Source organism: Genypterus blacodes, unplaced genomic scaffold (genome assembly GCF_046128005.1).
Source record: "Genypterus blacodes isolate CSIRO-AG114 ecotype Tasmania unplaced genomic scaffold, CSIRO-AGI_Gbla_v1 ptg000073l_1, whole genome shotgun sequence".
Lineage (NCBI taxonomy): Eukaryota > Metazoa > Chordata > Actinopteri > Ophidiiformes > Ophidiidae > Genypterus > Genypterus blacodes.
In genome coordinates this window covers 2069394-2094722 of record NW_027466883.1, presented here as the reverse complement: position 1 = coordinate 2094722, position 25329 = coordinate 2069394, and the positions used below count along the sequence as shown (strand labels likewise).

The 25329-nt window shown below is 42.6% G+C and overlaps 1 protein-coding gene across 5 annotated transcripts; it reads left to right on the top strand.

Annotated features, from left to right (window-relative positions):
- The first annotated feature begins 749 nt into the window (after positions 1-749).
- Positions 750-24881, top strand: stxbp5b (syntaxin binding protein 5b (tomosyn)). Of its 5 annotated transcripts, XM_076157314.1 has the most exons (29): positions 750-1455; positions 2665-2762; positions 6127-6208; positions 6583-6683; positions 7462-7596; positions 9548-9611; positions 10414-10497; positions 10858-10981; positions 11161-11239; positions 11725-11879; positions 12011-12083; positions 12785-12932; positions 13333-13400; positions 13506-13546; positions 13900-14120; positions 14225-14409; positions 14740-14865; positions 15088-15239; positions 16440-16502; positions 16588-16647; positions 16745-16792; positions 17732-17782; positions 18029-18157; positions 18762-19001; positions 19911-20268; positions 20762-20927; positions 21021-21132; positions 21227-21447; positions 21536-24881. In XM_076157314.1, exons 1-29 carry the CDS (start codon positions 1312-1314, stop codon positions 21575-21577), a joined length of 3570 nt encoding a protein of 1189 aa, XP_076013429.1. In that variant the 5' UTR covers positions 750-1311; the 3' UTR covers positions 21578-24881. The 5 variants fall into 5 exon arrangements, with proteins under 5 accessions (XP_076013429.1, XP_076013430.1, XP_076013431.1 ...); XM_076157316.1 differs by lacking the exon at positions 18029-18157 and having other exon boundaries at positions 918-1455; XM_076157315.1 differs by lacking the exons at positions 16588-16647; positions 16745-16792.
- The last annotated feature ends 448 nt before the right edge of the window (positions 24882-25329 follow it).

The window sequence follows — 25329 nt, the reverse complement described above, 5'->3', positions numbered from 1 at the left end:
AATGTTGGCAAATTGCACCATCTAGTGTACAAAGCATGCATGTGCAAAAACAAGCATTTTTGAAAAATAAATATACATATAAATATTACACATGCAACATTTGATTCTTTCAATGTAAGATCAACAATCCAGACATTCATTTAGAAGAGGAGGAGGTTTAACAAATAACACACCAACATTTACTTGAAATCTTATATATGTGGGAGGCAGTGGCTCAGTGGGTAGTGCTTCCGCTTGGGAACCGGAGGGTTGCCGGTTCGAGCCCCTGCCGAGGTGCCCCTGAGCAAGGCACCGAACCCTCAATTGCTCCCCCCTCTGCGAAGGGTGGTAATGTAATGTAAGTCGCTTTGGATAAAAGCGTCTGCCAAATGATCGTAATGTAATGTAATGTAATTTCAGAAAATCCATTGCATTTGTTACACTTTTAAAATCACATCTGTGATGCAGCACTTACTCAGTATAATACACTAAAATTTTGCATCTAATCCATATCCTTTATTTTTAAGATTACGAACTACCTATTTTACAATACCTATATTACCGGTTGTAATTAAACTCCTAACACCGTGACAATCCAAATACTGACCAACTGAACAAACAATCTAATCTTTGAACCAGATTTTCCAGTTTTCTAAGTCTCAGTGGAAGAAAGATAACCCAGTTTTCCTCCTTTGGGAGCGGAAATACGACCTATTTTCATTGAACGCATCAAAGATTGGATCCTGAAATGGGGACTGAAGTCGCTCCTATCAAATTTCAGTAATAAAGATCTACACAGGGGAGAATTATCCATAAGAAACTTTTAATATTTTACTAATTAGAATCATTTGAAACAACATTGTCAGCATGATGTCGCAACGTTATTATTATGAATGTATTCACTAAGTTTTCTGGACGGTAGCTGTCAGCAGAGCGGCGTCTCCTCTTCATCCGGGTATCCGCAGAGCGCAGACTCAATCCCCGCTGCAGTTCACTGCGTTTCCGTAGCCAGTTTGCTACCCGCTGAGCGCTGGGAAGCAACTCGCGGAAACGATTAATCCCGATCGAATAACACCAAAGCTGGCTCAATAAATGGCGGATTAACGTTGGCGCCGGAGAAGACTTGCTAATTCAATAATCGACATTCGGGTGTTTTTGGGGAGTGCGCTGGCAACACCCTCCGTAACACGTGAGATGAACATATGAAGATATTAACTGTGCGTTATTTCGGCTAGCAGCTAGCAGCTACCTCCCCCCTGTCCGGTTGAGGGAAGCTCGCTTCGTCTGTTTTCCCGTTTTCTACAATCGCGTCTGTCCTGTTACCGGTGGGAAATGAAGAAGTTTAACATTCGGAAGGTGCTGGACGGCTTGACAGCGGTCTCGTCTTCCTCCTCCGCAGCTACACCGCCGGGTACTCCCAGGGAGAACGACACCGTCCAGGAGACACTCCAGTCGGAGCATTTCCAGCTTTGCAAGGTAGGTTTGTGTTAAAAGCGGCGAACATGAACGAAGTGTATTTGAGTCAGATGACAGCGGTGTATTTTCATCTCCAGAGCCCGAATATATGGATCCTGCACCTGAAACACACACACACACACACACACACACACACACACACACACACACACACACACACACACACACACACACACACACACACAAACAGCTGTTTTATTAAAATATATCTGACACTGTTTGTGTGTGTGTGTGTTCTGGTTGTCATCGGGGTTGTTTGCTTTGCACTGAATCCTTGCCTCCAGCCAGTGTTTTCACTCAAATTTACTGAGCCACACACACTCATTTTAGCCAGGCGGGATTTATAAGAAAAGCCTGTTCTGTGTGAAACGTGTTAAACGCTGTAGCTCTCACCAGTTCTGGCCCCAGCTGGGATCAGAACAGGTCAGGACCCCCAGGTTACAGTGCCACGGATTTACCTGTTACATAATCCTGGTGCAAGCTGTATAGTTGATGAGCTCAGGGCTTGACTGAGCAACGTTTCCAAGCGTGAATAATTGTGTCATCGATGGCTGATGACAGTCTTTTAAGCGGATTCTTTGTATGCAACTTTGTACTGTCAATTAAAGGAGCGAGTTGACTGATTTTTGCAGTCCATTTCAGTTTGTTGACAACGGAGAGCTCTATTCAAACACGTCTAAACAGCTGTGTACAGACTTGAAACTCTTATGACACAACACCACGTTACTTCATGTTGGTGCTGAAGACTACATGTTTGCCATCCAAAGCCATTCTTAAAGGTTGAGGGGATGAACTGGCTAAAAAGGTGGCACTTGTCCACAACCTCACAGTACAATCTCTCTTCTCTCTTGTTTCTTGACACCATAGAAGTCCAATTCATAATCTTTCCCCCAAATTGCAAATCTAAGCCTTTTCCAATTCGATTTTGGAGCCTTTCACCCACACACACACTTCAGCTGGATATCAATTAAAGAAATATAATGATATCATTCCCTTCCTTATATGCACTAATCTCCTTCCTTTATTATATTTATTTGGGTTATGAGGCAGAGTTTCCTCATTGATGGATTACATCGCAAGGAGATTATGATAATACTCTGTGTTTTTCTCACCAAGTGCCAACTTTTTGTCACCAAAATATCTTAACAGTGTAGCAGAAGATTGATTAGCTGACCCTGGGTCTAATATAAATTCTGCTCTCTCCTACAGACTGTGCGTCATGGCTTTCCGTATCAACCATCCTCCATGGCCTTTGACCCCGTGCAGAAAATCTTGGCCGTCGGGACTCAGAGTGGAGCTTTGAGGCTGTATCCTTTTTGTTATGGAAAATGAAAAAAGGAAGAAAGATGCGCAAAGGAAAGTAATGCTCTGATGATTCCAGGGATCTTCTTTTTTAAACACCCCCCACATACATACACACATGCACTCACTAGCCCACAGCAGACCCATCTAACTTGCTGACATCCTTTCACCTGGGTTACATATTGACTTCATATAGTAAGTGACCCTTTTTTTTTGAAAACTCCTGTCATCTGGCAACACACAAAGCAAATCCAAACTAGACTGGGGGAGGGGTGGGTGGTGTCAGTGGGCATAGAGGTAGGCAGTAGCCACGATGAGCGTCTCTGCAGCCGGCAGTCTCCTTCTCTAGGAGGACCCAGGCTCATTAGTGGTATCTCTGCAGTAGCATGAACAGCTCCTTCGCCATATGCCGAGGAGCCAACCTCATCAACTGTGCTGCCCAGCTTGTGCCAGGATGCCACTACATATGTGCTGTAAACATCACTAGACTCGCACAACACACACACACGCACACAAGCTGCTACCGTGCTGTGAGGCCGTTGGGCAGTTGGGAGTCAGATTTGTGTTTATATCTGATGTTGAAAAGTCTGTTTTTTAAAGCTAACCAAGCAACATAGAAGAGTCCAGGCTATTACTGGCTACATTTGACACAGTGTCCAGATCCAGGCTCTGCTGTTTACCTGCTGTCTTCAGGGTTAGCCTTGTGAGTTCGCCTTTGCGCCGATATCCTGCATGGGAGGCCAGTCTGCTTTATTTAGACCATCATTAGCTCGGCGCTTGTCTTCATCCACCATCCAGATTAAGAAAGCGTTGTGTGTTTACAGGGCAACTCCCAAAGAACACACATTGCTTCCATGTTGTCCTAATGTGCACGGCGGGGCTGATGGGATTACTGTCATTCGGGCAATTGGTCCATTTATCAAAAGACAGGCCGTATCGATCCACCTCATTGGCCCTGGAGTTTGGAAACTCTGCCACAGCTCAGTAGACGTAAGCTCAATGAGGTGTCTACAAGCAATAAATGTCTACTTTTACAAGATCTGTCTCTACTACAGTGTTTTAATCAGTGTGTTACTGTAGACAGTTCCCTGCTCTATTTAATACATACCTCCTTACCTTTGGCCATTACAGAACATAAACCCTGCCCTATATATTTTTTTCTTTATTGGAGTGGAAGCAAAATCACCAATTAAAAGTGCCGTATGATTAATAGTGTAAAAGAAGCCAGCGTGACCCACAGGGAATGGAGGCCAATAGTGATGTAAAATATCTGGAACTTTTACAAAGTGGGTCACATGACACCAAACGATGAAACCAGTCCATTCTCTTTTTCTTAGCATGAATAGTGCTTAACTCGGGCTTATACAAAGGTGTTTCATTTGTGATCGCGCATGATACGAGACAACTTCCTGCTCAGATGATTATCAGTTGACTACGCAAGAAAACCTGCTGATGTTGAAATGCTGCGTGGTCCATCGCGCGTTCGTTTACCCGAATGGGGAAGTTTTCATGTTCACAGTGATGACTTTTATATATTTGACATATCCTGTCTCATGTCCCCAAGAGAAAAAGAGTCTGGAACATCTCTGCGAGGCTGAGAGAGCAGCATGTGCAGTACAGTCTTATGTTTTCTATTGTCTGATCTCATATCAAGCTTAGGTGTTTCCTCTAGTGTGCCAACCTTGACTTTAAACGATTGAAAACATGGCTTCTGACACGCCAGCTGGACCTCATTTTAATATATGAAAAATCGGTCAGGTCACGTGATGATGGTGATGGTGGTTGGAATTATTATTCATTTCTTTTCCCCCATGGAGGGATTAGCTGGAAAAGGCTTCTCTTGTTCACAAAACCCTCGAAGCTTGTGTTTTTTTTTTTTGTGCCAAATGCATCTGCATAAGACATAAAGCCCAGAAAGGAAGCTTTTATTGTACTCGGCCCGACAAACTATGTAGTGCAGCTTTGGCCAGAGGGTTTGTGCCTGGGGTGCGCACCATCACAGCTACGGTTTTGATCACGAGCGCGCTGCTCGGCCTGGAAGGATGAGGAAGTTCAGACAGAGCGCTCTGCTGCTCACCACAGTGATAAAGTCATGTTTTGTGGTTTGTCTTAGTAATTTCCTGCTAGTCTAGAAGGCAGCCTGGCTCGGCAGCAGAGACATTTCCATACATTTCAATACCTTAATGAGCTGATGCACAAAATAAACAGGGAGTAACAAAATAATCAAGCTAAAGAGACAATTAATGGAAAATACTCCTTTCTTCTACCAAGGTTCATCATAATTGGTTCACGACTTTTTGACAAATCCTGCAAACAATCAAGCAAACAAACCGACTGATGCGGGATAACAAAGGCACAACAGTGTTTCATATTAACATTTCGTGCTCTTTTGACAAGTGCTCTTTACCCACGTATGCACCACCCGCAGCCATAAAATAGACTTAATGAGTCCTCCCTCCATTGTAGACCTTTGGAGACATGCTACTCATTAATAATTCTGACAAATGTGCAGAAGTTGCGGGGCCAGGAGCTAAAGCTGGATAGAAAGGTCATGGGTGAGCACAAGTTCAGTTGCCAGCAGCCTTTGACTGGCGCTAGCTCAAGTCTCAAAGTCTGTGTTTGCCTCCATCCCTCTGCAGAAGTGATGCCCACTGTTGATCTTACTGTGAAACGTCTTTTGCAACCCCACCCTAGTTTGTTTAAGGCACTGAGGGGACTGTTTGACCACAGCTTGGTTAATCCTGTTCAGATCTCATTGCAGTGTGTCAGCTCAAAATGGACACAAATAGTGAACCCAGCTGTCTGTCTGTGTTTGCGTCTGTATTCTTCTGTTTCAATGCGTACGAGTTGGTGCATGTGCGACCACATTCTTTGAAAATGTTGAACTAGCTTTCCCTTATTTGTGCCTGTGTGGCAGAAGTCCACTGTGGTCGGGAACCGGTCAGTGTAAGATCCCGGATCTATTACTGAGCGGGTGGTCTGGTGTAGTACAGACATATTTAGCAGGTGGTGAGGTTCTGACCCTTTGATTTAGAGTCAAATGGAGAGAAGAGTGGAGCCAAGGCACGGTTAATCACGCTGCTGTCACACTGGCTGACTCATATGAAGAAATAAGGCAGACGGAACCCACTGATTTTATTTATAACTCACTCGTTTTAGTTTCATGTTTTCGCCAGTGTGTTTTTGAATTCTGACGAGTAACACTACCTGTGAATATGAAAAACAACATCTGGGGAGCCATTTTTATACTTTTGCCATGGAATAGACTTATCAATTAAGGATACTCTAGTGTTTGTTAGGTTTGCACCACAATTCTGCATTCAGATCATTGGCAACTTTCTACTTTTCTTTGACCGAGCTGACTGAAAGCTTTGGCCGTGCGGGCGTGGAGTGCTACTGTCAGCATGAGAGCGGTGCTGCTGTCATCCAGCTCCAGTTCCTGATCAACGAGGTTTGTTGTCATTACCTGTTTCTCCTCCTCCCCCTTCCTCCCCCTCACTAACTGCTTGTACGTTGTCTCTTGCATCCGTCCATCCATGTTCCTCCTAGAAGGCACGCCAAACACCGGCGCTCATTCAATGTTTATAGGCCATGAATCACTACCAGTTGTGTGAAATGTGCTTTTAGAGAGAGCATTGATTAAACAGTAATGTTAGTTTTGTGACCCGCATGCCTCTGTAATGGCCTCATAGGTGTGTGCTCATGATCATATAAAACAGCCCTGCTTACCAACTAAGCCAGGCAAGATGCTGGATGCATGCTTCTGAATGTCAATACGTCGGCATGTGTTGATGTAATGCCACTGTGCCGGACCCTTTTCCACAGGGGGCGCTGGTGAGTGCCTTAGCTGATGACAGCATCCACCTGTGGAACCTGAGGCAAAAAATACCCGCTATCTTGCATTCTCTGAAGTTCAGCAGGGAGAGGTAATGTGTGCTTTATGTTCAACATCTCCATTTGACTGGATGGTGCACTTTGTGAAATGTGAAAAATGGAAACACCCATCTCAGCCGACCGCATTCTTCCCCGGTGTGTTATTACTGTAGCTAATTTGCAGCCTCGCATCTTTAGTACGATGCCTGGAGGCTTAATGTAAACAGCGATATTTTTTAACGTTCTCTTTTTGTCAGCAGATCATGTGAAAACGGCAACAATGTATCAGTTCACTTGAAACGAGCCACGATAGATTTTTATTCAAGCACACCGTTCAAATGGATGCAAATTAGAATGCATCCTAGGAGCTTTTTTCTAGGAGCTAGTTTTCTAAAATCATCAAAGTTAATTCCCTCATGACCTTTCAACCGGTGCCAAGATGCACGAAACTATCCAGGTTTTGTAAAAAGTATTTCTGTAGTAAAACTGTATCTAGCTTTATTTAAGTTTTATCATATGCCCACAGACAGAATAAAGTGACTTGTACATTTTTAGCTACATAGGCCTCAGCTTTGCCACTGACTAAACATTTTCTACCAGCTGAGAAAAGACAGTGGTATTTACTCTGCTCTTCCTCTCCACCGATCTATATATAGTCAGGCTTCATTAGTGTGACACAGAGCAGGGCCTTTGTAATTAAACCTTCGTCATTTGCTGCTCCTTCCAGTCCGGCCGGCGTGATTAGGGAAGAGGGGTGGATCTTTGATAGGACTGAGTCATGAGATAATGAAACGACTGCTTGTGATGGAGCCTGATCTCTCCTCTTTGCAGGATCACATACTGCCACCTGCCCTTCCAGAGCAAATGGCTTTACATCGGCACAGAAAGAGGAAACATCCACATTGTCAACGTGGAGTCCTTCACTCTCTCAGGCTATGTCATCATGTGGAACAAAGCCATTGAATTGTGAGTCGAGTTTAAAATTGTTATACCTCCCCCCTTCCTTTTTCTAACAGGCCTATCCTCTTTCTGCCAGTGTTGGCCGTTGGTACTCTAACCAGGAAGCTGTGGAATGGAAAGGAATGTGCATGTCTGTTTTTTGCAGATACAGTGTGTCCTGTGTGTCTTGAGTGCCGATGCAGCCTGTCAGTGCAGCTGACAATACTGCAGCTCTGATCTGTGTGAGGGCGAAACGGAGGTGGAGATTCTGCCATGCCCAAAGCTTGTTGTTGAGACTTCTGGAGGAGTTTGTGTGTCTCATTCGGTGGAACATCTGGGATAGGAAGAGCCCTGTTGATTACCCCAAATGACTCCAGTGTCACCCGCTCACACCACAGCAGGGGTGTAAAGATGCAGACACCAATTGTGATGCATTGATATTCACGGTCGAGATTCGGCCGAGTCGATGTGAATCCTAAAAAACACTCGTAATGAAAATGTAGTAAAAAAAGAAATCATAGTCCCATTTGTAAATAAAGATGTTGAATTCTAATGCATCAACTTGAATCATCAATCAAAAAAATTCCTTAAATAATCGTTATTGGATCGACTTGGAGCCAAAGATTTACACCCTGACATCACACCATGTTGTATCACACTCACTGCAGTATAAGAATTCACCTTGGCAAGTCTACCATTTGTCTTTGGCGTGTAAAATCAACAAAGCGTCGCCAATCACACCGGCTGTGGCTGATAACCTCGTGCATGTCTTGGTTATATTGACATGCCACCACCCCGAACATTATGAATTACACACACCATCCATTGTGAGAGTAAACAAACAAGTTTTAAATAAGCATTCAAAGCCAGCAAAAGTTTTGCCAGGAGGAATGATTCTTGACAGTTTTTCCAGTTTTTCCTGGTGTACCAGCTCCTTTGTAGGTGAGCCTAAAAATCATTTCAGATGCTGCCTGGCAACTAAAATTGGCAGGGGTGTGCAAATGTGTTAAGGTGTGGCTGCTTGTGAAATCTGATAAATTGCTATCTTATATCTAGGACTTAAAAGTGTCAGAAGATGCCTCTAGCTCAGATAAATGACCTAGAAACGCACAGGAGGAGATGAGCAATGCTTTTAGCTGTCAGAGCGTTGGAATGGAAATTGCGTGATTATGAATACACACTCCTGGCTGTACTTTGTTCCATATTATGGACTATGTACATTATTAAATTTGGTCAGGAAAATCCAAAGTATATCAAACGCCATGAGAGGCAGCAGTATGTCAGCAGGAAAATGTCTGGATCGCCACCGAAGATTAAGTTTGTGATTGTTTTGGTGCGATCACATAATGGGAAGGAATTCGATGTACTAAATGCCCTCAGGTTTCACATATTTATGGTCCATTAGGATGCAAATCTTTGTTAACCTATTTGCAAAATAAAGTCCTTCCCCGTTAGTGTCATGAAAAACACTAATTTTCATTCTTGTATTGTATGAAACTGTGTGTAGTGTATCATGTAATGGTGAGGTCATTCTCCAGTCCGTCCGTGCCTTTTCTATTCAGTGCTACATCACTGACTGGATCAACTCATCAGCAGCAATGAGATCATTAGCCAGTGGAGCCAGACCACATTCAGCAACGCTTTCATTCGGCCAGACCTCACTTCCGCCATGCTCTGTGCTCTGTTGCCACGGTGACACTGTCTCCACACACTGCAATCTCTCACAGACCCTCATGTGACTTTCTCGCTCCCTCTCGTATCATCATCTCTCCGGCATCTCTCTTTCTTTTCCACATTTTCATCTTACAGTCGGGCTTTCTTGTCTTTCGCACAGTTTTGTGTGTCTAAACTGGCCGCCGCTCCCCGTGTAACCTGCACGTGTATGTTCTGCTGCACACAATGATGAAAAACGGATAATGTTGGATTTATATGCACTTTCTGATGGGTTTACTCTCTTCTCTCAATTTCACCTGCCCAGATCCACAAAGTCGCACCCGGGTCCTGTTGTGCACATCAGTGATAACCCCATGGATGAAGGAAAGGTACTCACCCATCCCTTAAACATCATTTCCTGCCAACCACTTGACAAACGTGGAAGACAGATCGTCAATATTTCTCACGCAGTCACAGCGGAGCAGAATGTTTTTCAGCTAATTGAAACATCTATGGCAAACATTGAGATTTTGATGTCTACATTTAGAGAGTTAGGGCCCTTCTAGACAAATCCTTGGCAGATGACGCAGACACGCCAAAACCTTCCAGCAAGTGCAGCCTCAGTGGAGATGAATTCAGTGTAGCTACATGGCCTTAAATAATGAGGGATGTGTCACGCAGTGTTTACATGCTCCAATGCCAATTTCTGATCGAGTCCAACAAGTTTGTTTGTGGCATTAATTGCTCAACACAGGGTGTAACTGCATTAATAACAAAGACACACTGGAGATGAAGCAGGTTATATACAACAATTCATATCCCATTTATTACGGCAAAGCGATGAGTTAAGGCAGCACAGTGGTTAAGCACTGTTGCCCCGGAAAGATCTTGGGGTCGAATTCCAGTGTGTGCGTGTTTTTTTTCCAGGTTTTTTCCCAGTTCAGTGACATCTAAGCTAAGCAAATTGGTAACTGTAAGCCACCCATAAATGTGAAAGACCCAAATAATCATTATTAGGATAAGTGAGTATAAAGAATTGGATGGAATTGATTAGAAAAAACATCGTAGAATATGTGGGTCATAAACATCAATGTTAGATTCCTTTGAATGACATCATAGTCGGCCTGGATTGTATGCGTGTGTTTTCACAGCACGTCAGTTGAGCTCTGCCTGGCCCTCTTGTTGTTGCAGCTCCTGATTGGATTTGAGTGTGGCGTTGTGGTGTTGTGGGATTTGAAGTCCAAAAAAGCTGACTACCGCTACAATTATGATGAGGTAAGGTGTTATTTCATCTCCACTCAATTCTTATGTGGAGGAGACTTCTGTTCGGGGGTTTACTGATCGTTTCCACAGCAACATGTTTGGTCTCATTCTCGCTGGTTTTGCATAATCAGTGCAAATCTGTAACATTCTCTTATGCTGCACTTTCACAACCATTTTTAATTGTATTTCCAAAACTGTGTAGACCTTTTTATGCCCTTTTGCCTTTCAGTTATTTTTTAAGATCAGACCCTTTCTTATAATTCCTTTTCTCCATAAAGGATTCAACTTTTCTTTACACTTCCATGCAACAATGTTCCTTATCGCGTCTATATTGCATGTTTTGAGAAGTGCTGCTTGTGTTGTGCTTGTCAGGCGATCCACTCTGTCGCGTGGCACCATGAGGGTAAACAGTTTGTTTGCAGCCACTCCGACGGCACTTTAACCACATGGAATATACGAGCCCCGGCCAAGCCCGGACAGATCATCACGCCACATGGTAGGAACTGTTGTGTACACTTCCATCGTATTGTTTACATACACAAAGAGACGAATAGAACCCACCTAATGTACTGGCTTAAAACTAAAGCATGCACTGTAATGTCCGAGCTGTGTATGTGTACACATGGCATGTATTTTTAATCCTTTTTTTTTTTTTTGCCATTTGTCCACCACTAGGAAAGCAGCCTAAGGATGGAAAGAAGCCAGAACCATGTAAGCCTATCCTGAAAGTGGAGTACAAAACAACAAGGGCTGGGTAAGTGAGATGGACTGCTCAAGTCTACACCCATCCTGTGTCTTAACGACTCCAAATGGAATCCATATCCTGTTCTGGATGTGGCTTTTCCTGTTATTCTATCATAATAGCACATATCCAGCAGGACATTTTTGTTTGGTCTTTATTTGGATGATGTTCTTAAGGCCCTTTGTAATTATTTGTCATGGTTTGGCACGAGTGTGTCAATCATAAATGATGTCAGGGAAACAGGCTATTGATGTTAAGAGATGGTGAACAGGCACAATGAATATGAACTTTCTCCTGTGACATACTGATGTAATGATTACTATGAATGATCCTATACACCATAATCTGCCACAATCTCCTCCCCCAGGCATAGAAATATAGTGATTAGTGCGTCAAAGCATCTTCTGAGAAAGCCCAAGTACCTGATAGCTTTTTACCAACACAGCAAAGAGAAATATATTGTAAAAGCAATCAAAGTGTGTGTGTCCTGTATTCAGGGACCCATTCATGGTCCTGTCTGGAGGTCTGTCTTACGACACAGTGGGGAGGAGAGCCTGCCTGACGGTGATGCATGGAAAGAGCACTACTGTCCTGGAGATGGACTACCCTATTGTTGATTTCCTAACGCTGTGTGAAACTCCATATCCAAACGGTGAGATGTAACACAGGGCAGCGTTTGGTCATTAGTTCCAGAAACTGTACAGTTGAAACAACATCATTACCTCTGTTCATTTTGTGCTTTTCTTGTGTGTGTGTGTGTGTGTGTGTGTGTGCGTGGCACAGACTTCCAGGAGCCTTATGCTGTGGTGGTCCTCCTCGAGAAGGATTTAGTTGTAATAGACCTCGGACAAATTGGGTGAATATTTGACCTTTTTAAATCCATGTTTTATGAATATGAATAATTTTAGTTGTGAAAGTGTCTAATTCAAATGTTAACTTTCACAAATGTACTATGCAAAAAAAGATCTAGCAGGGTTTGTGCCAGTGCATGTTTACAGATAACACGAAAGAGCTGTCTGTGCTGGTTATGTCTCTGTTGACCTACTCCTGTTTTAAAGGTCCCATGAAATGAATAATATCTTCACCTTTAACTTTATTATCCTTGAAGGAATTTGGCTTTTTTTTTGCAACCTTTGTGCTGGTTGTAGGTGTATGTCATTTGGCTGTTTCTGTGGCTTATAACAGGCACAAGCAGGGAGGATGTCACTTGTTTTGGTTTATATTACATTACAGGGGACGGATCATGCTTTTTTGTTCGTTTACCTCACTTTCATAGCCTAATGTAGCTGTGACTTTGTGTTGAACACCGTGGCCCCCAGAAAGAAAATAAGAGCATCAAAATCTGTGTACGACAAAATGATATGAGACAAGCTCATAATATGACATTTCACATTAAAGCATGTCCAACCACAGAATGAAGCCACAATCTCACGGTCATTTCATGGGACATTTAAACCAGCTGGGCGCTCATTCAGTAAACAATTAGGATTGATTGCCAGTAAAGTTAGTTGGTAAGTACGCTGGAAATAATGCTTTGTACCTTCATTGCTCTGACAGGTATCCCATCTTTGAGAATCCGTATCCTCTCACTATCCATGAGTCACCCGTGACGTGTTGCGAGTACTTCGCCGACTGCCCTGCTGAACTTATTCCTGCACTTTACTCTGTTGGCAGCCGGCAAAAGAGACAAGGTTACAGCAAGAAGGTAGCTCACTCTACTGTGCGATCTGGGTTAAACGCATCGGGCGCTCAGGAGCACAACGCTGACGTTTCATTTAAGGAGAATAGATGAAAAGATATTGGATCACAGAGATAGAATTCACATTTATCTTTATGTGTGACTGTTCCTGACCAAAGTGTACATATGCTACAATATTTTGTGAACAATACAACTTCAAATTGAATCTGGTTGGACAGGCTGAATTGCATTTTCAGATATCTAGAATAACCTACAGTGCCATTGTTAATTTAGCCTCCATGGAGGTTTTGTCTAAATATAGTTCTACGTGAACAAGAGAACTGAGAAAACTACTGTATCCCTGCTTTGAATGTCTTTGCCTTTGTATGGGGTGTTTATAAATGTCACGTTTTTCTCATTTGAATAGGAATGGCCTATCAGTGGGGGCAACTGGGGCCAAGGCACACAGAGTTACCCAGAGATCATAATCACTGGGTGAGCGATTAATGAATACATTACTGAATGGGTTTGTGGTTAATGCACAACGTTGGTCTATATTTTGACTATCTGTCTTTCAATATTGTCTTCGCTCCCAAATAGACATGCTGATGGGTCAATCAAGTTTTGGGATGCTTCTGCTTGTGAGTACTTGTTTTCTTCATTTGTTTGATTTTATATGCAAAGATATGTGAGTGTGAGCGGTTGAATTTAATTTAGAGCTAATTTCAGTTTAGAGTCCCAGTTAGCCCCAAATAATAGAAGCATATGAAGCAGCAAAATATAAATGTGGGTCACAAGTCAAAGGAGGTATTATATGCAAATCATTGGATTCTCTTCAGAGTTAGCAAGTGTAATCAAAATGCAATGGATGGAGATTTCATTTTATACTTGTATCACCAACTTGAGCACAGTGTTCTATCCTGACCTGCTTGCTACAGTGGGTAAATGAACTGTAGGCAGTAAATCCCCCTTTTCTGTTTGTTGGCTCTTAAAGTAATGCTTCAAGTGCTGTACAAGCTGAAGACTGCCAAGGTGTTTGAGAGGACTCGCGGCAAGGAGGAGAAGGCAAACACAGAAATAGTAGACGAGGACCCGTTTGCCATCCAGACCTTGTCCTGGTGCCCTGAGAGCAGGATGCTGTGTGTGGCCGGGGTGTCTGCCCACATCATCATCTATAGGTTTAGCAAACAAGAAGTCACCACTGAGGTTGTGCAGGTGGGTAAAATAAAGAATCATAGTTGGTTGGGAATTTGCAACAAGCAGGAATAAGGTTTTGGGCTGCAAATTGTTTGTGAGATATCAATCCTTTTTATATTTAGCTTTTGGAGGTGCGTATGCAGTGTGAGTTTAGCGATGTGGATTCTCCTGATCCGGCAGGGGAACAAACCCCAACCTTGCCAACCCCAGGAGCTTCCTCCAGCCCTCAGGAGAGCGAGCCTCTCGCCCAATCCTCCACAGGCAGCAACTCCTCTGAGGGCGCCCGGGACAACATTCCATGTTTGCAGTATGGACAGTTACAATATGCTGCTCTTTTTGCATGAAGTTTAAATGACTTGAAATAGGATAATAGTATGGACAAAACCTAATGCCAAAATGAGGTTAGACCAACAGAATGTGTAATATGGCAGAAAGCCTAGCCATTTACATCTCAGTATAGCTGTAGATAGCTGTGCTTTATAAAAATGTTCTGACAGTATCTCAGAAAAGGGTAAATAACCATAATAATCCTAACAGGAAACAGTTGTCAGTGCAGCTGCCTAAAGGGTGATAATTTATTCCAGGGAACTGGGTAGAGTGTAGCCCGCTGTCTCATCCAGCTGTGTGTTTGATGCAGGGTGCGGAGCTCCCCGCTGAAGCAGTCTCCGGGCTACCAGGTGGAGCTGGTGATCCAGCTGGTATGGGTGAGCGGGGAGCCACCTCAGCAGATCACCAGCCTGGCTATCAACTCCTCCTATGGCCTGTAAGTCTCCCCCGCCGACGCTTGTCATCTCGACAGGGTATCAAAGATTTTGTTTTATGAGATCACTTTACTTGCCTAATGGTTGTCTCAACTACATCCAGTCTCGCTGAAATCAGGATTCAGGCATGTCTGCTTCTATCAAAAGAAGCAGTAAACAGCAGCATATAAAAATAGCATCTGAATCCTCATTCCTCTGTCCTGCTCATCCCTGCTGTGATACAGTGTGGTGCTTGGGAACAGTAATGGTCTGGCTGTGGTGGACTACCTCCAGAACACTCTGCTCCTCAACATGGGTACATCAGAACTGTACAGCCCGTCCGATCCCTACCAGCGGCAGCCTCACTCCCCCCGCAAAGCACGACAGCCTTCTGGAGGTGAGCTGCTCCCCATTTAGTTTATGTGTATTTGTTTGTGCATTAGGCATCAAGTTGGCCAAAAAGCACTGTATCTCTGTCTTCCTGTCTGGCTGCCTTGGCTGACATCCCGAGATAATTAATGCTTTGTTTATTTGTCACTAATTTCATGTTCCTATGTGTTGCAAAGCATCTAGCTGAATTGCTTTGGCTCTGGCTGGTAAAGGTGGGATGGGGGAGACTTGGCTGACACTTTGCAGCCAGCTTGGCTTGGCACCATGAACACGGCCCCCTGCAGTAGCGCCTCTCCCTCAACAGGGGGCATCGCTAACAGATTCACCATCTGTTCAATTGGACAGCGTTAAGACTGATCCGTGCACTTTAGAGTGGATGAGTGACTGTATCGTTGTTGCTCTGCTGCCACTTTTAATTCCTTTTAATGACAAAACAATATATAAGGCTTGGTTACCTGCTTGTTTCTGTCTTCTCTGTTGCTGTACCATTCTCTTCCTGCCGTTCTCTCTCATTCCTTTTCAGTCTCAGTGGCGTGTCGTTAGGTTCCAGACTCATTTATTGAGGTCTTTCACCATGAAAAGCAAATATCATTGGAGCAATATTTGTGTTTGATTTGAATTGTTGTGAATCCAGCAGCCAGCCTCTGAGTCTCAAAGCTTCCTTCTGTCTTTTTGTATTTATGATTTCCATCTTCTGTTTTTTTCTACTGTTGGTCTCTCTCTGTGATTTGGTAAAGACATTCCAAGTGTGACGTCTTGCATGCCCAGCCTTTCTAACATGTATACTGAGTCTGTGAAAAAACTCCGCTGCTCTCACTTCCGTAAGTCACGTTGTGTCTGACCCTCTCACCATTAGTATCTGTTTACTAAGCCATTAAAAGGATGATTAAGCCTTTGATACAAGGACGGGCAGTAGTTGACATGAGCACAAATAAAGGCTTGTTCCTAACTTTTGTTTAGACAGAATGTTAGAGTGTGCACAGTTTAGATGCAGGGATTATTGACATGATTGTACAGATTAATAATAATCTGTTATAATAATAACCTGCTAAGTAATTTACTACACAATGCAGATATTTTCTCCTACCAGTAGTCATATATGCGACCCTATTTCACTGAACACACGGTAGAAATTGCATAGATTTAGTCATCCTGTTGGAGAGGTTGTGATGTGTTGTTTTGTAATGTGTTCTTGTTGCTCCTACAGCACTCTGTGATTCCATTGATGGATCCAACACCTCAGAGGATCGCTGCAAATCACCCACCTCAGGTAAGCCTCTCGCGTCTTAAATGCTTCGTACGAAAATGGTTGTATCAATCTGGCTAAGTTTCAAGCGGTGCTACTTGTCATGTAGGATCTACCTCACCCTGCAATTCTGAGGATGACAAAAAACAACAGAAGTTCATAGAGAAGGGTATTGTATAGTACTACACCGCTAAATGATGAACATCCCTCCTGAGTTTAAGATTGCTGTTGTCGTCTGATTTTTTTTTTTGAACCACATTTTCCAGTGAAGTCCAAAAGCAGACGCTTTTCCAAGACGGTTGCCAATGACTTTGGTACTGTATGCTCCTGATGTACTTCTGATTACTTCTCTTTCTCTCTGAATGACACCGTTCTAACCACACTGTGCCTTAATCCAACGTCAGTCTGTGCATCTTGGGCCAATGAAAGAATGGCATTCATGTGATGTATTTTTTACTAATCACAAGGTGTCGTGGTCTTGATTCATTCATTTAATCAGGGTTCTATGAATTGCATGGGAGGACATCTTTTGACTTTCTGGCCACAGATTTTCTATGCAAAATTGCTTTAGACTTTGGATTGAAAACACCAAGACAAAAGGGCAAATTTCACTTAATACTTTTATTCATTTGAAAGCATAGAAAATCTGCTTTATTCATGTCTTCTCTGTACTAATGTCTAACAAAGTCACTTAAACGTTTACGTGACCTGTCTCTCTTCGATTGCAGACACTTTCCTCGATGCTGTGTTTTGATTGCAGGGCTTCAGTTTGGTGTTAGCTACTTGGTTACTTACTGATTTTTTTTTTTTCCTCCTACTCCTTTTGCATAATTATAGTGACTGAATTGTAATTACTTTATTTTCTGACTGCTCCTTGCTTTGTTTGACATTGCAGGCCCAGTGGTTGTCTGTGATACTTCCCCTGCTAAGCCTCATTTGTATTCTCTGGGTCTCTAAGGGTGGTGATAGAGTTCACCAAGCAAGTTTTTGGGAATAATGTAGATGTGTAAAGTGCTCGGTAGCAAGCAATACATTTAGAAGCACTACGAAAACTATATTCAAATTTATTTTAAATGTATCACCACTCTGTAGTGTAATTCAAAATTCACTTGTTACCAGGCAGCTATGCTAATCAATGGATATCAAAAGATTAAACTTTAACTCATTTCAAGGTGTGATTCTTCAGAAAAGATTAGTTGATATTTTTAGCCAGTATTCTTTGTTAAAGGGGGATATATTTGTTTCTGTTACAGCCAAGATGTCACGGAAAATTAGCTCGCCTACAGAGCAAAAGTCAGACCTGGGTAAGCCAAAATGACTGACTTTCAATTCCTAAGCACGATTACGTTTTCTTACAGGTGTGACTTTGCTGCTTTGTCACTTGAACCTTCAATTTATTTCACTGCTTTATACTGTATATATGTGTAAAAAGGCTTTGTGGGTTGTTGCCTTTTGTATTGCCTAATTGTCTCCTGGTGTGTATGTGAGAGTCCTGTTGTGTTGATGCGATGTACGTTGAGACAAATACTCTCTGTCTGCACCGTGAACAGAAGAGGGTCTGAGACGACAGCGCTCTCTCCCATGTAAGAAGCGCTTTGGTTGTGTAAACGAATGCAAGCCGGCAACCAGGAGGTCCCTGAAGGGGGCCGTCTATAAAACTAATTCGCCCCCCGACACCTGTGAGTGGACCAGCCATGGTCTGACCTGGGTTAACTGGTACTAACCTGTGCCACTGCACTCTGAATTGGTGTTCAGCCGTGTGTCACTAATCCTCTCAACATGACCTGTTCCCTTCTTTACGAGGAAGTTCCACTGACTGGACTGCGCTTGGTCTTAAAAATCTGGCTTTACGTCTTCACAGTTCTGAAGAATATTCGCAAGTGTGTTTACACTTCCCCTCTGCGTCACACATCTTTTTGGAGTCTTTGGTATTTCTGTTGGGACCCCTCATTAGCTTTGTTAAGGAGTGAGGAAAGCTTGTGTTCGTGCTGCTGTCAGCACAGTAATGAGGCATGAAACATTAGTGGTCTTTAACTATCAGACAGACAATGATGCAAGTGTTTGTGCTACTAGACACACTGTTTGGTAGCACAGAGCAAGCATGTGTACAGATTAAACACGCATTTGCTCTTACTTAATACTGGGTGTTTGCAGCCATTTGTGCCATTAACTTCTCTTTGCCTCTTGTTTGCATGTTGAAGTCCTCCTGTCTTCTTTCCTGTTGTAATAATCATTCCCTAATTTCCTCCATTTTTGCTGTGTGATCTCACTCTTGCTGTCCAGATGCCAAGGATAACCCATTCAGCCGCTCACGCAGTTCAAGTGTTACCAGCATAGACAGAGAGTCTCGAGAGGCCATCTCGTCCTTCCACTTTTGCGAGAGTTTCCCCAGGAAGACGGACAGCCTGGTCAGCCCGTGTGTGCTGGTAGGGACGACCCATGGCAACGTAATGGTGGTGGCCCTCAGCTTGCCACCTAGTGGTGACCAAAGGCTACAGCAGTCGGTTGGCATCTCCTCCTGTGGTAAGCAGCTGAACTCTCCTTTATTCACCAGCATTTACTTTTCCACTAACTTTATCGACCTCTAGTGGTCAGAAATGACATGACGGTGCTAGAATCTGCTGATTGATCTGCTGTAGCACAAGCCATACCACCCTCCAAGCCCCAACTCTAGAGCTGTGGAAGAAGCAATCAGACTTTGACAGATTATGTCTTGTGAAAAGATAAGGATGTGAAATGCTCTTAGTCTCATGTTTGCTTTTTAAATGTCAGAATGAGGTTTTTTGTGCCTCGTCTTGAGATGCTCCCTCCTTTGTGGATTATACGCAGAAGAGGGACAAAGAGAAACATGTCCTCAAATAACCGTAGGTAAAGAGTTTTGGATCCAAAGCAGTGTCATGTTTTAAAGCCAGAAATCACAGTACACTGGGAAGTTGTTATTGGATCCCATATTCAACAGCAAACCTGACAAACCTCACACTTTTCTTTTCAGGAGTATACACTGAGTTTACAGTTTATTAGGTACACTGTTACAATCCAGGGCAATCCAGTACAGCTGATCTGCACTGCACTGCACTGTGTGAGAGACGTGTTGATTGAATTATGCAGTATTTTTAGGACTGGTATTGTATTGGACTACGTTACATTGATTGGTGTTTGTAATGTTTTAGTCCACCCACAGTTACACACAAGAGGGGGACAGAATACAAGAAACAAACAAACACACTCATTGTAATGCATTCTAATGCAATATCACAAACTATGGGCTCAGTTATGATCATAGAGCTGAATCCCCACCTCTGACAATGTTAACAAAAACTACTGCAGTGCTGTTGTGTTGCATTAGAGTTGTATCGGTGTCCCTACATAACTGGAAACCCTGCACACAGAATGGAGCTGCCCTGAACCTGAAAAATAAAACTGTTCTTTCAGGCACTCTGCAAAGACTCAAGGGAGGCATTTTAACAATGGCCCTGCTAGATGCCACTGGAGCACTGCTGCCCCCCAGCTACGAGCCGTGGTATGACCCAAACGCCTCAGACGAAGAGAAGGAGAAGAGCCGGAGGCGCAGGCCAGCCTCCCCTCCCTCGTCGCAAGAGGGCCAGGATAGCCAGTATGCCGTGCTGTGCTCTGAGAAACAGGCCAAAGTGGTGCTCATGCCCTCCCAGACCCGCATCTACAAACACAACATCACAGAGTCCTCCTTCGTGCTGAGAGCGGATGTCGTGCAGATGGCCGGCACTAACTGCATCACCTGTTTCTGTGCCAACGGACACATCATGACTCTGAGGTAAACACTGACAAGTCCTCTATGGACTATTATGGATTGAAAATGACACCATTATGCTTTAACTATCCCACAGAGAATATGTGAGGCTATTTCAGCAATTGCATATGAATATATATATATGACTCATTTTGGCTTATTCTTCACTTCATTCATCAAGTCTTTGCAAATTACCATTCCACTGTTAGTAATTGTTGGTTGACATGGAACCATTCCACTAACTATTTTTAACCTCTTAACCCTGAAGGGGGAAATACTTTTAGACTGTCCACATGGAACATTTACCGTTCATATGGACACTGGTTACCAAAGAAGCAATCAGTTTGGGTTGATTTAACAGGCATGGTATTTCTGGTATTGGCATCTTAGAAAGTCATTTTGATCAAATCCTTGTAAGGGCATTTATTCAAATACTTCTCATACCAAACTGTCAACTCTAAAAGTCTAAAAGTAAAGGGACAAAAACTTTCCACTGACCTTCCACTTTTGTTCATAGTCTGCCAAGTCTACGGCCTCTGCTGGATGTAAACTACCTGCCGCTTACAGACATGCGGATAGCCAGAACATTCTGTTTCTCCAACCTGGGCCAAGCTCTGTACCTCACATCCCCTACTGAGTTCCAGAGGATCACTTACAGCCAGGAGACCTGCGACAACGTGCAGGTCAGAATCAATAAAGCAGTCAGACTTTTTAGTTATTAGTTTGTGACTCACATTAACATTTGGCACATTTGCTGATGTTTCTGTCTTCCCCAGGAGATGCTCAGTGAGTTGTTTACCCCTGTGGAGACACCAGAGGCTCCAAACAGAGGTTTCTTCAAAGGCCTTTTTGGTGGAGGAGCTCAGTCTCTGGACAGGGAGGACCTCTGTGAGTGCATAACCTCCTTTAATATTACATTCACCTTCTGACGTTTATGTACTGTGTTGCCCCTGGTGTGTGACCCCTGGTTTCTCTCTGGTAGTTGGGGAAACGACTGCTGGTAAGGCCTCCCGGAGCCTGGCCCAGCACATCCCTGGCCCAGGGGGCATGGAGGGCATGAAGGGTGCAGCTTCGGGGGTGGTGGGCGATCTAGCCCGTGCTCGAATAGCTCTGGACGAGAGAGGACAGAAACTGGGCGAGCTGGAGGATAGAACGGCAGGCATGATGGCCAGTGCAGAGTCCTTCTCCAAACACGCTCATGATGTACGTGCTTGGTATCTTTTTCAGCAGTTTAGTGTTTTGTTCTAATACGGAAAGTCCTCACCTTCTGTTTTCTTCTTCTCGCCCGCAGATGATGCTGAAGTACAAAGATAAGAAGTGGTACCAGCTCTGATGGAAGCGTGTAGAGCATGTCGGACTCTGTTATCACGCACACCAGTGTCTCTGAGGAGCTGCAGGTCCCTCTCTTTCTCTTCTCCGTTTCTCTCCTCGGGGGGAGGGAGGGCTCCTTCTGCTGAACAGACCCATGCTTTTCTTCTCAGCACAATACCATACACTCTGCATTTACCTCAGTCATCGGAGGACCGCCGCGGAGTAGACACGGTCAACCCGACCTAATGAGAATGGAAAGAAATGAAAGAAGAGAAGCTCTTTGGTGGGATCTCCCTTTTCCATTTCACCTGAGAGGGATGATGATCGTTTTCCCATCAGTCTGCAGACCAGGAGAGAGGGGACCTTTCATACCCATCAGTCATGCATTCATATATATCTCATATATATATCTACACACACTGCTGTTTTGTTCTGAAAGAGGAAAGACAATTCTACAAAACATGTACTTGTGGTGGCCTGATTGCTTTTGTTCTTGTTTTGCCCTTAATGGTGTCTGCCAAACACAGTGGACACTTAAAAGAGGAGAAAAGTCTGATTCCCCCACTCCTCCCCCTATGAAATCTAATCAAGTTAGTGAAATTTTAATTTAGACAAAAAATATTGAATCAGTGAAGGATTTTGTGTTTTTTGTTGGTCTAAATTATTTTTAGTGTTTGATCTTTGTCTTTTGTCAGTCTTTTTTTTGTCTAGAATGGACCTTTCAAGCACTTAGAACAGTAGGAATATGGACAGGGAGTTGCCTCTCACTGAATAAGGGCTGGTAGTACACTAGTTCATCACAGACCATTCCCTTTACAGCATTTTCCAATCAAGTTGTTTCGGACGGGATAAACGGATAGCGTGTTTTCTGAGAGTCACTTTGGTTTTTATTTTGAAAATAGGAGTAGTGTAATAGATGGAAAGAAGTTTGTAATGTTGGGCATTAAATCTTCTTTTTTTCTCCTGTCAGCTGAATGCACAGAAATGTGCTGGAAATGTTTACCCCAAGTTGAAAGAGTTTACATTGATCTGTCAGATAAATGAAGTGATACACTGGAAAGCCAGAAAACCCCTTGAAGTTCTTGGATTCTGGATTTCAACGGGCTGCAGCTACACGTGTGGAGTGAAGGATGATGTGTTGGAGGGCAACATAAAGTTTGCCCTTGTTAGAGTTAGATTGCATAAATGTATATTTTGGTTACAACGCTCAGTTATTTGTGATAAAGATTCTATCTATAGATGATTATTCAGATTTGTTTGGCATTGTTTCATAGCTGAAGTTAACCTTGTCTCATTCTTCAATGTGTAGGGATCAAGCATGTGTCTCTCACTGCACAATGGAAATGGTAATGCTGTCATTGTGTTCATAGCCGCCAGTAGAAATGACCACAAAGCGTGGAGTGCAGTGTCATTGGTCATCTCGCTCTGAGGCGCTCACTTCAAAACAATTCTTCTCTGCCTTTGCCTCACGACACATATATGCTAACCTCTACCTATGTGTATGTCTGTGTGTTTGTGAACATGCATATATTCAGGAATATGTGTATGGGCGCCAATATTTATAATACTACATAGATACAGCGTATTACAATAGGTCTTTTGAGGTTTTTGTTTTTGCTTGACAGTGTTTTTCAATGTGACTTTAACTAGAGCTCTAATGTAATTAGATTTCTTTTTCATGAGGTGCAAGGAAATGCTGCTATCTGTGTCAGTGTAGGAGCATTATCTGTTGGTCTTTTTTTATTTTGAAAAGAGAGGAGACTTTGCGTCAGTCCAGATCGCTGCCAAATGTTGTAAATAACAGGACAGCTGGACACAAATCTGACAGTGCAGGTTCAGGTAACGTTACATACTGTAACGTTTGCGCCCGTGTTCTTTTGCCAACACCAAAGAGTTGCTTAATTTCACAGAGTTGTCTTCATTTTCCCGAAAAGCAAGAGGCAGCCTGGATACCGGAGAGCTGTCCAGGAGTCTACTGTGTATTGTGGGGGGGGGTTGATCAGTTTAGCTTCTCCTTGCAGACATGCCACCCTCAGTACGCCCCATACTGCTGTACATGTGTTCAGAGGACAGGGATTTGAAGAGTTTCATTCCAAAATGAGATATCCACCAAAGATAATCGCACTACATTGATTTGTGATAAGTGTTTGCTGGCATGAAGCAAATCTCATGTAACAATAGAAGCTGTTTGGCATTTTTTTTTATATTTTCTTACATTTTAAAAGATTTAATTATGCATACTTCAGAGAGTTATTAATATATATATAACCAAATATGTGTTGTCCAAGATGGATATGTAGCGTTTTGGAATAAAACCCTTCATTCTTAGTCGGCTAATTTAACTCTTACTCGACTGTATACTACTGAGATAAACCCAATTGAAAGAGCAGTTGTCTGGGTTTTGCACTATTTTTTTGAACGTAAAATAATTGTGTTAGTACGATTGTTTTAATGTATTACTGTCCTGTCACATTTTTTTGTGTTTGAAAGGACCAAAACATGACAGAACCTATGCTTATCTATGTCATTTGCCACTTGCTGATTGCTTCACTCTCAGATTTGTTTTCAATGTCAGTTTAATGATACTATGATATATTTATATATTTGAAAACAAATATATGTACTTTTAATTTCAATAATCTATTGAAAATGAATACCTTTAATGTAATTTTGAGAGAGAATAACTCATATTAATGTCCCATCAATGGTTGTGCATAATTATACATAATCCAGATTTGAAAATAAACATTTTTCTGGTTATATATTGAACACGCTCATCTCAGATTCAAGCTTTGCTACTGTGGGATCTCCTCTTGGTTGGCCGCTGAGTCTTTCTACAAAGTGTGGCCTCGACTTGAAGTGCTTCAGTTTGCATATATGTCCTAAATGGTCTCTTATTGCACATTGAAGGATGCATGATAATAAGTGTTTACAAACTTGAAACAACCATGTATTATCCCTCCTAGAGATTGTCTGTTCCGGCATTTGTATTTACCACCATGTTGAACAAAACTGGAGTTCTCAATCAGAACAACAGAAATTTGTCCCATTTTTCGTTCGATCATGCCGATTGTAAATGTGTGACAGATTCTATTTATTTCACTGATATATATGTTTATGTTACTGTTTGCTTCATGAAAACTCTTGCTTATCCTGTGCTGTTGAAATGGAAGCCAAGCTTACAGCACTGTGCAGGAGAGCTCGTGGGTTTCTCAGTCGCCATACTTCCGTCCATCTGTCTTCTGGGATGAATATCTGTGGAGTTACAGTATTTTCTCATAGTAGGCAATTTTTGTACAGTTTTATTAAAATAAATTTCACATGGATGTCTGACTTAATCTGCTGCCACAAACAATTTAGACTGTAGATACAGTATATATATATAGATATTATTGTGCAATGGAAAATAAATGTAAAACAAATCATAAAGAGTTAAGTTTCGTGTTTTCTGTGTCACTTGTTTTACTTCATATGGGAAATATCTTGTTGCATATACCCATTCTCTCAAAGTCAGGGTCAGCTACAAATTAAATAGTTTTACTTAGGGACAATTCAGCAGGGCTTTAGGCTTGACAAACTGAGTGGATTTCTTTCTTCTCATTGTTGTATTACCATTCTTCTTTAGTATCCAGATCCTATTCACCAATATTTAATAAATTCCAGAAGTTTGACTTTTTTCAATCTTCAAATCTCATTTAGATTCCGTCAAGTTATAATACTATGTTACTAAATGCTATTTTTCAAATAAACGTTTTGTTAATTGTTTTTATTTTA

Coding starts and splice junctions, on each gene's coding strand:
- stxbp5b (XM_076157314.1), top strand. CDS start 1,312: ATGAAGAAGTTTAACATTCGGAAGGTGCTGGACGGCTTGACAGCGGTC. Junction 12,084..12,784: donor ATAGACCTCGGACAAATTGG/GTGAATATTTGA, acceptor TTGCTCTGACAG/GTATCCCATCTTTGAGAATC. Junction 18,158..18,761: donor TAATTCGCCCCCCGACACCT/GTGAGTGGACCA, acceptor CTTGCTGTCCAG/ATGCCAAGGATAACCCATTC.